General features: G+C 46.8%; 2 protein-coding genes and 1 long non-coding RNA gene across 6 annotated transcripts; 2 read left to right on the top strand and 1 right to left on the bottom strand.

Annotated features, from left to right (window-relative positions):
• Positions 1-417: 417 nt before the first annotated feature.
• Positions 418-5,733, top strand: flt3 (fms related receptor tyrosine kinase 3). Of its 4 annotated transcripts, XM_049749702.2 has the most exons (23): positions 419-577; positions 772-851; positions 926-1,077; positions 1,208-1,314; positions 1,398-1,509; positions 1,587-1,720; positions 1,814-1,986; positions 2,052-2,190; positions 2,266-2,443; positions 2,574-2,674; positions 2,765-2,873; positions 2,937-3,136; positions 3,200-3,315; positions 3,377-3,509; positions 3,577-3,681; positions 3,746-3,856; positions 3,929-4,076; positions 4,144-4,250; positions 4,324-4,439; positions 4,614-4,736; positions 4,800-5,011; positions 5,115-5,220; positions 5,305-5,733. In XM_049749702.2, exons 1-23 carry the CDS (start codon positions 550-552, stop codon positions 5,425-5,427), a joined length of 2,913 nt encoding a protein of 970 aa, XP_049605659.1. In that variant the 5' UTR covers positions 419-549; the 3' UTR covers positions 5,428-5,733. The 4 variants fall into 4 exon arrangements, with proteins under 4 accessions (XP_049605658.1, XP_049605656.1, XP_049605659.1 ...); XM_049749701.2 differs by having other exon boundaries at positions 418-577; positions 4,614-5,011; XM_049749700.2 differs by having other exon boundaries at positions 3,746-4,076.
• Positions 2,308-7,895, bottom strand: LOC137839643 (uncharacterized). Its single transcript, XR_011085672.1, has 2 exons — positions 7,746-7,895; positions 2,308-2,473 (listed from the first exon to the last, which is right to left on the bottom strand). It is a non-coding gene; the product is annotated as an uncharacterized lncRNA (long non-coding RNA).
• On the top strand, positions 5,852-9,458 carry urad (ureidoimidazoline (2-oxo-4-hydroxy-4-carboxy-5-) decarboxylase). Its single transcript, XM_049749709.2, has 8 exons — positions 5,852-6,194; positions 6,889-7,078; positions 7,226-7,330; positions 7,414-7,618; positions 7,902-8,055; positions 8,156-8,244; positions 8,445-8,654; positions 8,723-9,458. Exons 1-8 carry the CDS (start codon positions 6,115-6,117, stop codon positions 9,070-9,072), a joined length of 1,383 nt encoding a protein of 460 aa, XP_049605666.1. The 5' UTR covers positions 5,852-6,114; the 3' UTR covers positions 9,073-9,458.
• Positions 9,459-10,065: the final 607 nt, after the last annotated feature.

The raw sequence follows: 10,065 nt of genomic DNA, 5'->3' as shown, positions 1-10,065 counted from the left end.
TGTCATGGATGTCAAGTGGACATTTGAATTCAGTGATACTTTCACGTACCACTAGAGGGAGCTCCCGTATTAGTTACTAATTATTAATTAGTAACATTTTAAAACTAACTTTTGTGTGGATTTGCTGCGAAAAAGGGGGTGTAAGGGCCTACACGTTGCAGTGTAACGCTTTTATTTTCTACCACTTTGTGATCATTTTGTCATCTGTTGCCAATAAAAATGAATTTTTATGATCTTTGAACAATGTTCATGTCAAATTAGGGTATGTAAAGGGATCACTTTAATAAAGCCAATCAATTGTGTATTTGTGGACTATAGTACTTGTACATACAGCACAAAAGTCCCACCAATGGTAACAAAAATAAGAAGTAGGCGCAGTAGGGGGGAAAAAATTCAAGTAGCAATAGTTTTAGGAACTTTAAATGTGGGTTTCTAGAATAGGAAGTAGACTTTTTCATTTATTAAGTTGCCAGGCGTGGCTTCCCCTTCTTAAAAAAAGTCCAATCAACCTTCGGAGTTTCATTGTGACAAACAGACGGAGACGGACAGATGTTCACCCGCAGTCAAATGATTGCAAGTGAGTCTGATGATTTTTGTTGTTTCGAATATATATTCGACATATTTGAGTTTTACAGTGGTGTTTTGCTGATTTCTTTTTTTTTTGGGACAACTGGGACCAAAAAGGCAATTCAACAGTTTTCTCAAACTTACATAACATTGAAATTTGCTATTATTATGATTAGATTAATATGATCAATAATATCGTTCAAGCTGTTCTGCTGCTGTGCGCTGCCGGCGTGCATTGCTGCACTGGCACGGCGGCCCCGGAGAACTGCGTACCAAGTTACGAGGTAAGTCCTCCATGAATATTTTTTTTTTTGGCGTGGAAATGAGTCAAGACTCAAGCTGATGTACGTATTTCAAGGTGGAGTGCTTCCACCCAGCGCAGCACCTGAAAGCATCGGCTCCAGTCCGTCTGGAGGTGGGTGCGGGGAGGAGACTGATCATCTCCTTAGAGGGCCTGCACGGGTGCGGCGCGTGCAGCCTGAGCAGAGGATCACACGCCGTAAAAGCCATGTAACGCTATTTGATTTTGCCCACTAGGGCCAGTACAATACAGTGATGTGGAAATGATTAAAGAAGAGTTGATCAGGATTGTTGGGATTCGTACGTGTTTTTTTTTCTTGCCTTTTTCCCTTCTCGACAGAGATGGAAGCTTGGTCTTGCCGGCACTATCTGAGGGGCATTCTGGGGAGTACGCACTCAGATGTGGCCCGAACTTTTCATTGTCCTTTGCTCTACATGTAGCCACGAGTGAGCGAGCGAGCGAGCACCTACTCCTTTTTGTGTTGCGAATGAATTGTCATGGTCTAACTTTTGTTCCCTTTCCCTATTAGAAGCTCCCACAAAACCTCATTTGAGCCTGGTCCGGGTCAACATCTCAGGGTATTCTCCCTGGTTTAAGTGTGCGTCTGAAGGCCTCCCAACGCCTACTCTGAAGTGGTCAAGGTAAGACGTCACGCACGTTTTCCAACGTCCTACAAGCCCTCATCTGGTTGCTTGTGACTTTCTTTCTTTGTGGACAGCATGCAAGATAAAGCCGTAGCAAGTGTAGGAAAAAGTGAGAGCACAATCCCCAGTATTGGCTTCATAAACAAAGGAGTGATGTGTTGTGCGACTAACAGCCAGGGGCAGGAATGCTCCCAACTCTACGACTACGGTGATCGACCCTCCCGCTAATCTTTCCGTGTGATGTCACTCGAAAAAAAATCGGAAACAGGTTACCTCATTGTGTGTGTGTGTGTGTTTTAAGACTTAGAGAGTGACCTGTTGAAGCAGGTCTCCAGCGTGATTTTGAGTCCCGGGCAGCCTCTTCTGCTTCGCTGCCGGATTCAACGCAAGTTCCAACGATGGGCGGTGTGGGAGAAAGACGGACAACTGTTGACATCTGGCGCATTAGCGTGCCCTGCAAAAGTCAAGGAAGACGTGCGGCCTCATTGCACCATCACACAAACAAACATCTCCCCACGACATTTTTTTTTTCCTTCCAGATGTGCGTCCGAAATGACTCGCACAGGCAAAGCTGGATGGCTTACTTGTTTATCGAGTCCGTGGACGCGGTCCACGGCGGTACGTACACCTGCAGGAATCAAGACCACACCAGCAAGTCTGTCAACGTCAGCGTCCAGGGTCGGTTCTGTCAAATGACACGTGCATTTGTCATTTTCAACAGGCTCATTATTATTCTTTTTTTTTAAATCTCAGCGGAAGATTTCCTGTCGGTGCAGCTGGATGGCAAAAAATGTCTCTGGGCTCGAGAGGCGGGTGACGCCTGTTTGCAAGCCGCCGTGTTTTACCACCCGGCGCTGCAGCGGTGTACGTGGGAGACGCCCGATGGCAACGTGTCCAAGTGCATCACTGAGGACTGGGTCACCGTGCAAAGGTAAAAAAAACATCCAAGTGGACAGAAATCCTGCACAAACAACAAAATTGGAGCGCCAGTGTCAGTTTTAAGTTCCAAAAGTGATGATTAGTGGACTAATCCTCAACAATAATATTTTCTGTTCTGTCAGGACGGTGAAGCTGTGCGGTGGAATCAAATCAGGAGAATACAAGCTAAACGTGCAGGCGGGTGGACAAAAGAGAAGCGCGTCCGTGGTTGTGTGTGTTGTAGGTAAGCAACCGACGGATATTTTTTATCCTCTGCAAAGAGTGACAAATGATCACAATAGAAACATAATATTCTCTCCCTTTCTTGATCTAGACGAACCCAAATTTCAATTCAGCGTCCACAACAACAGCATCAGCGTCCAAACGTCCAGCGCCGTACCGGCAAATTACACCTGGATGTCGTGTTCACCCGGCAACCAAAGGTACGCCGCGACCGTGTCAAACAGACTCAAAGTGACATTCCCGCTCTTTTTGTTTGATTTCAGCTGTGACGCTCGCTTCCTCTGGGAGGAGGTCGCCGACGCTCGGCGAAGCGACTCTAACGTACGGTGCCGACAAACCGTCCAGAGCTCGATCGGTGTCGATGTGGCACATGGACGCTATTTAAAGTTTTGTCTGCAAAACTCAGCTGGCTACCGGTGCTCGGCCCCGCACTACTACCCGCCTTCCCCGCAGGCCTCCACAGGTTTATTTTCACAATATATACTTCCCTAATATCCATTGATATATTTGAAGTTTTTTTTTCCAGGAGCGCTTTCAGGAGAGGATAAAAGTCGATACACGGCGCTAAAAGTTGGCAGCGTGATCCTGTTTGTGGCTTTGTTCACCGTCAGTGTGGCGCTCGTGTGCTTTATCAAGAAGAAGGTGAGGGAGGCGTCGTACGCACACTTGCAGTGGCGGCGGCTAATGCTGACATGTCCAATAGAAACCCCAGTATCAGCCCCAGCTGCAGATGATCCAGATGGTGGGCCCAAATGACAATGATTATATCTACATTAACTTCAAGGATTTTGAGTATGATCGCAAATGGGAGTTTCCCAGGGAGAACCTGGAATTAGGTTAGTATCATTTTATTCAGGTTGAATTTGAGTAGGGTTGGAAAGTTAGTGCCCAGGTGGTCCTCAGGGAAAGAACTGGGCTCTGGTGCTTTCGGCACGGTGGTGCAGGCCACGGCGAACGGCATCAAGGGGGCCGGCGTGTCACAGCAGGTGGCCGTCAAGATGCTTAAAGGTCAGTGTTTGCGTGATGACAGCTCAAATACAAACAATTCGGTAAGATGCGCAAATGCTTGCAGAGAAACACCAGGAAGTGGAGAAAGAGGCTCTGATGTCCGAACTCAAAATGCTGACGCACATCGGCCACCACAATAACATTGTTAACCTGCTGGGAGCGTGCACGGATTCGGGTACGTTTATATTCATTTCAATCACAATGTCTGGGAGTATTCCAACGTTCCCAATGTGCCTTCTCGGCACAGGCCCCATCTATCTGATATTCCAGTACTGTTGCCACGGCGACTTGCTCAACTACCTGAAGAGCCGCAGCGAGTGCTACCACAAGTCAGCAGTGGACGCCTTCGCCAGGGATTGCAGCAGCAACCTCTATCGCAACCAAAACTCAACCACGTAGGGATTTTGTCATATCTATTGTGTTTTGTAAATACCAACCAAGACCTTGTCGCGTCATCATTAGCGTGCTGGAGGGCGTGGTGGACAACTACATGCCGATGCACCCTGCCTCCGTCAGGGGGCAGGAGCGCATGGCCCTCCTCTGTCCCAACTTGGACGACTGTGTTGAAGGTCTGTGGCGCAGACAGAATTTTAGACGACGCAGATGATGACGAGAATTCAAATCAAAGGGCTTCGTCCGCAGACCCGGAGAGCGACGACAACGGACAGCCGGACGACTTGCAGGCCCTGACTTATGATGACCTGTTGAGCTTTGCTGCCCAAGTGGCCAAAGGCATGGAGTTCCTGTCCTCTAAAAACGTAAGTCACCTCCACTACATACGCCCGCCGTCTTACATGATGACTGTGATTTACGTTTTCTTCATCCTCGTGGCAAAAATGGATGACAGTACGTTCAATTAGGCCATTGCTGTACGCTGTGTTATTTTACCCCCGAGGCCGCAGCGTAATTGTATGACACGCGCGTGTCAACAGTGCATCCATCGTGACCTGGCGGCTCGCAACGTGCTGGTAACCAAAGGGCGACTGGTGAAAATCGGCGATTTCGGATTGGCGCGGGACATCGACAACGATTCCAACTATGTGGTGAAGGGAAACGTAAGTGGAAAGATCATTTTTCCATTGTGGCGCTTCTGTAAAATGACTGCAAATGCCTGGCAGGTGCGTTTGCCCGTGAAGTGGATGGCGCCCGAGAGCATCTTCCAGGGGATGTACACCATGAAGAGCGACGTGTGGGCATATGGCATCCTCCTGTGGGAAATATTCTCTCTGGGCGTCACCCCGTACCCTGGCGTGAAGGTGGACCACGGGTTCTATTCAATGATTCAGAGTGGGTTCAAGATGGAGTGCCCTTACTACGCTGACGAGTCTGTGTAGGTGTCATCGGCAGGTTGTAGTAGAGCTACGGACAGACGAGAAGAGTCACAGAAAGGCACGCAAACAACGGTCACAGTGCTTCATGCTTCCTTCTACCAGGTACGGAATGATGTGCAAATGCTGGGCCCTGGCCCCTGATGACCGACCCTCTTTCTCCAAATTGGTGGACTTCATGTTGGAACGTCTGATGGCCAGCGAGGAGAAGGTACGTTCATCTCTAATCGCAATTTAGGTCAAAGCTTGTGATTTGACACCAACTCCAATAACAGAGCACCTTCTTTTTTTTCAGCTGTATCACAACATAGTCAACCAGACATCCAGCGACTACCGGAATGCGTCAGTCATTTTGGACGCCTCCATTTTAACCCAACAGAACGTGGACGACGCGCAGTTGGACAAAAACAAAACCTAAACATTCATTTCAATACATTCACGCGTCTTTTAAAGATCTATAAAAGCCAAAAACAGGCCATAATTTCTCCATGCCGCTTGCATTCGCCTTTCAAGTGGAGCCGCACCATTATGTACACCATGATTGTATTACTTGTGTTTTTTGTTTGGTGTTTTCTTTGCCTGTTAATATGCATTCAATTTAGATGGTTGCATAACCGGCGGCATCCGATTTGCAAAGTTTTTGCCTTTGTATTTTTTTTTATATTCATCAAACCTGCAATAATAATTAATTGACATGAATAAAATAATAGTAATAATGGCTGTACGCCAGAAACTGACCAATGAGCTGCGCTGGCCTGCGAATGAATGACAGGCAACTTGGCCAATGGCTGCATAAAACAGAAGTATGAAATCAACCAATGACTGTGAGCTTTTCGTCGGTTGATGCCTGCCATTGGACGACCGCCATTAGCTCGTGCAGTTGTTTCGTCGTTATCAACAGTTGCGTTCTGATCACACGCCTAATCGTTTTTTAAACTGGATTTACCGATATATCAACACACCCTCAAAGATCACATTTTATACGTAATACCAAGACACTTTGGAGCCTAGACGTGCATACGTAGCCATCGCTATTTGCGCATAATCACGCGTCGGCTTCGTCGCCATTTTGAATGTGGCGAAGTCGAGAGGCTCCGAGAACAAGATGCCCCATTCGTGTTCTTCCTTGACTTGTTCCAACCGTTTTACAGCCGAAGCCAGAGCTCGTGGGATTAGCTTTCACAGGTAAAACCGAACTATGGTTTTAAAAGGATGGATCTGGCCATCATACAGTCAATTTGCTGACAGAATTCTGCCGATTTGGTGGCTAATCCCTTGCACGGTGCTGGAATGCCTGAAGCGAAAGCAACTCCAAAGAATAATTAGTTGGCATCAAATTAAAATGCCCCTGAAGGAAAAACTTTGTCGTTAGTTGCTTAACCGGGCCACACACGTGTGTGCTTCTTTCTATTCGTATTCTAGCATACTACCCAATCGATATTGGTCGTAGTACCAAGACTGGCCAGCACGGTGCCACAAGGGGGGCATCCAAACTCCGTAGCCCCTCTCAGTCATCCGTTAAGCCCCTCCATCATATTTTATATTTATAAAATATATTTACAAATCTTTTCCTCGGCACTGCTGTGTATCGCCCAGTCTCCTTTTTTTTTGTTTTTAGCCCCGGGAAAGAAGGAATCCTGAAGCCCTTCCTGGTGTTGACTCAACAAATATTGCACAGTTAAAACATTGTTGGCCTCGACTGCCAGAAAATAAAATTAAAAGAAATCACTCTTAGCACACCCCACATAAACACAAATTAACATTTTCTTTTCATCTCGACTTGTAGCGAAATAAAATAATGAAAAAAGAAACTGCTCAAATTTGGCCCGATTGTATGTATGTGGCCCGCTTTGACTAACTTTTCTCATTTCAAATCGAGATTCCCCAAAGACAAAGTCCTTCGAAAAAAATGGGAAAAAGCTGTCAGAAGAGGAGGATTCAATTCCAATTCGTCCACCATGCTATGCAGTGAGCACTTCAGGCCACAGGACTTTGACAGAACAGGTCAGACAGTCCGGCTCCGAGAGGGAACCGTTCCCGTCTGCTGTTTCAGACCTCCTGATAATAAGGTAAATGCATCACCAACGCGGAAGGTTTGGAAGATTGGACGCGACGTGCTGCGGAAAATGTCTTTCTTTCTCCCCCTTGCTGAAAATGTCTTTCTTTCTCCCCCTTGCTGAAAATGTCTTTCTTTCTCCCCCTTTCTGAATGCAAAGCCTCCCCGGATGTCTCAGACCTCCCAGAAGGCCAGGGAGCCGCTGCCAACAAAAAAAGATCCCCCACCCCAGCCTGAGCCCAAAGTTGTAATCGTGCCCACTGTTGTGAGTCAAAAATTGCTAGGCCCGGCCGGGACTGAAACAATCAATCCAATAAGTCAATTAATGATTCTTCTTATTTTGACTAGGACCACGCCTACGCTTCGACACCTGAAGAGCTGAGGGTCAAACTCGGTGAAGCCTTGACTAGGGTGGAGAGTTTGGAAAGAGAGATTCGGAACGTCAAGGACAGAGAGAGGAGGGCAAGGAACACCGTGAGTTGCCTGCAGGAGGATCTCGAGGTGAAGAAAATTCTGAACGACGAATTGAAAGAGCGGCTCGACATGTACTCAGGTGAAATAGACACAAACTTTTTCACGATTTACAGTAAAGATTTTACGATTCAATTCCGTTTTGGTTCCACCTCGTTGCATATTTTGTTGAATATCATCAAAGACATTTGAAGAAAAAAATGAATTACCTGGCTTGATGAGAAACCAGAGCCAGCCAACTTGACCTGTAAAGAAAAAAAATGCTCACTTTTGTTACAATACTTTGGCTCATTTCAAGACTTTCTCGTCATTTCGATGCGATGCGATGCGATGCGATCATTTGCCCTGGGCTAACTGAATTCCAGATCTTCCGGTTCATCTCCTGTCGAAACACAGCCACGAATATACCAAAGAGCAGCGGGAGTTTGCCGCCACTCTGCATTCCCACGGCCCAAAGGCGTACGACTACCTGAGAGAGTGTCTCCATATCAATCTCCCGCATCCGCATACCTTGCAAAAGTACTGCTGCTATGTATTTTCTGGAGGCTTGTTTGTTTTAGCTTGGATGACTTTGAACAGACGCACGTCTGCTTTGCTTTTCTTTTCTTTTCTTTCCAAGGTGGTTGAGCTCTGGGCAAACCAAACCCGACCTTAACACGATGATGCCCGACACGCCGAGACCGGAGGATGACACGGCTCAATATTTAGGTCAGTGCGTTTGCGTTACGTCCGACGCCAGAGTACATTTAATTGATTAGCCACATCCCATGATTTGGTCTCTTTGTGTATACACAAAAGAAAACATCCTGTTGCGTACGCGCCAGCCAAGGTCCTCGTGAAAACATTAACCGGACGCGTCGAGCTGGTGTTGAGAAGGACGTTGGACTTTTGATGAATGATTGTTTTAGACTTTTCGGGTGGCCAAGCAGCCGTTCGGGAGAACATGAAGCTCTCTCAAGTCAACGAGCTTCCATACGAGCAGTTTATAAAAGTTTTTGGCAACGTGGTGGAGAAGTGCCCCATCGTGGCCGCGGCCGTCTGCTCCCAGCGTCCCTTCGCCGACGTCGAGGCCCTGGAGACGGCCATCTACGACTTTATTGACGCTTTGTCTGAATCGGGTGAGTCACTTTGTCAATAGGAAGGAAGTATCCCCAAAAAGATCTTGGCTCATTTGGTTTCTCTCCAGGCAAAGAGGGAATCCTCAGGTGCCACCCAGACCTCGCCGGCCAGGACCTCCAGGCCGGCACCTTGACCCAAGAGTCCATGAGCGAGCAGGCGACCGTGGGCTTCGACACGCTGGGCGCGGACGAGGTGGACAGCATGTCTTGCTTGAACGAAGAGTACAAAGAGCGCTTCGGCTTCCCGTTCGTCATCTGCACTCGCATGAGGGACAAGGCCAGTATTTTCCAGGAGATGCGCAGTCGCATGGCAAACGGGTGCACAGAGGAGAGAGAGCGCAGCATCCAGGAGGTCAAGAACATATGTTCTCTGCGTCTTCGGGACCTTGTGCAGGCAGACGCCACAGCCCAGTTTTAAATGGCACATAACATGTAGCCTGAAATGCTGGTTTTAATTTGACATAGTATTGCAAAAAGTACACGTCGGGGCTGCTTGATTATGAAAAAATGCCAATCATAATTATTTTGGTAATTGAAATTATGATTATTCAAACAATCGTTTATTTTTTGGTACAACTTTTACGATTATGCCAATTTTGCAAAAAAAAAATGAAATGAAATAAATCAGAACTGTGAGTATTCATGTATATGTTGTTATAAGTAGTTTTCCATCCATGGTCTGCCTAAAGCTCCTATTTGTATACAAACAGTCCCCCCCCCCCCTTGTGTCTCCTTGAAAGGCTGCCTACAAGAAGATAAAATGTGACAAACGGCAAGAAACCAATAAAACCATTTTTGCAAATACTGTGCTGTACTGATTCGCGCATACGGTCGTAGCACACGTTTCCACCGGGAGGCAGTCAAACATTCAAAGCACCATTTTACCACAGCATTCGAGTATGGAGATACTAGTATCTCCAACTTGCTGTGTGGGCACTTAGATGAACAGACATTTGAAATATAATAGACATATGAAGTGAATGCGTAGTACTCCGACTGTGTACTGTCTCCCTCCAGATGACCAACTCGTGTAAAACACCACATACTGCCTGTTGTAGTACCAAGAATGACCTGTGAGAGGTGGCATGGTGCCACATGAGGTCAATGAGAAAAAAAAAGTTTGGCAGGATTCTCACATTAATTAAAGTTAAAGTCAAAGTCCCAATGATCATCGTCACACACACATCTGGGTGTGGTGAAATTTGTCCTCTGCATTTAACCCATCCCCATGTGATTTTAATCCATCCCCTGGGGGAGAGGGGAGCAGTGAGCAGCAGCGGTGCCGCGCTCGGGAATCATTTGGTGATTAGAATTGAAAGAATATTACTGTCTGAGTACAGTTCAGTTATTTCGGTTACTTTAACAAATAAAGCGACTATTTTTGACAGTGGTGCCTTGAGATGGTGCTATA

Source organism: Syngnathus scovelli, chromosome 18, assembly GCF_024217435.2.
Source record: "Syngnathus scovelli strain Florida chromosome 18, RoL_Ssco_1.2, whole genome shotgun sequence".
Lineage (NCBI taxonomy): Eukaryota > Metazoa > Chordata > Actinopteri > Syngnathiformes > Syngnathidae > Syngnathus > Syngnathus scovelli.
This window is presented reverse-complemented; position numbering and strand designations above follow the sequence as displayed.

Excerpts from the sequence above, each read along its gene's own strand:
- flt3 (XM_049749699.2), top strand. The coding sequence starts at position 550 with ATGTTCACCCGCAGTCAAATGATTGCAA. Across the intron at positions 578-771 it reads CCGCAGTCAAATGATTGCAA|CTGTTCTGCTGCTGTGCGCT; the intron begins GTGAGTCTGATG and ends ATATCGTTCAAG. Across the intron at positions 1,721-1,813 it reads CTCCCAACTCTACGACTACG|ACTTAGAGAGTGACCTGTTG; the intron begins GTGATCGACCCT and ends GTGTGTTTTAAG.
- urad (XM_049749709.2), top strand. The coding sequence starts at position 6,115 with ATGCCCCATTCGTGTTCTTCCTTGACTTGTTCCAACCGTTTTACAGCC. Across the intron at positions 6,195-6,888 it reads CGTGGGATTAGCTTTCACAG|ATTCCCCAAAGACAAAGTCC; the intron begins GTAAAACCGAAC and ends TTTCAAATCGAG. Across the intron at positions 8,245-8,444 it reads TGACACGGCTCAATATTTAG|ACTTTTCGGGTGGCCAAGCA; the intron begins GTCAGTGCGTTT and ends TGATTGTTTTAG.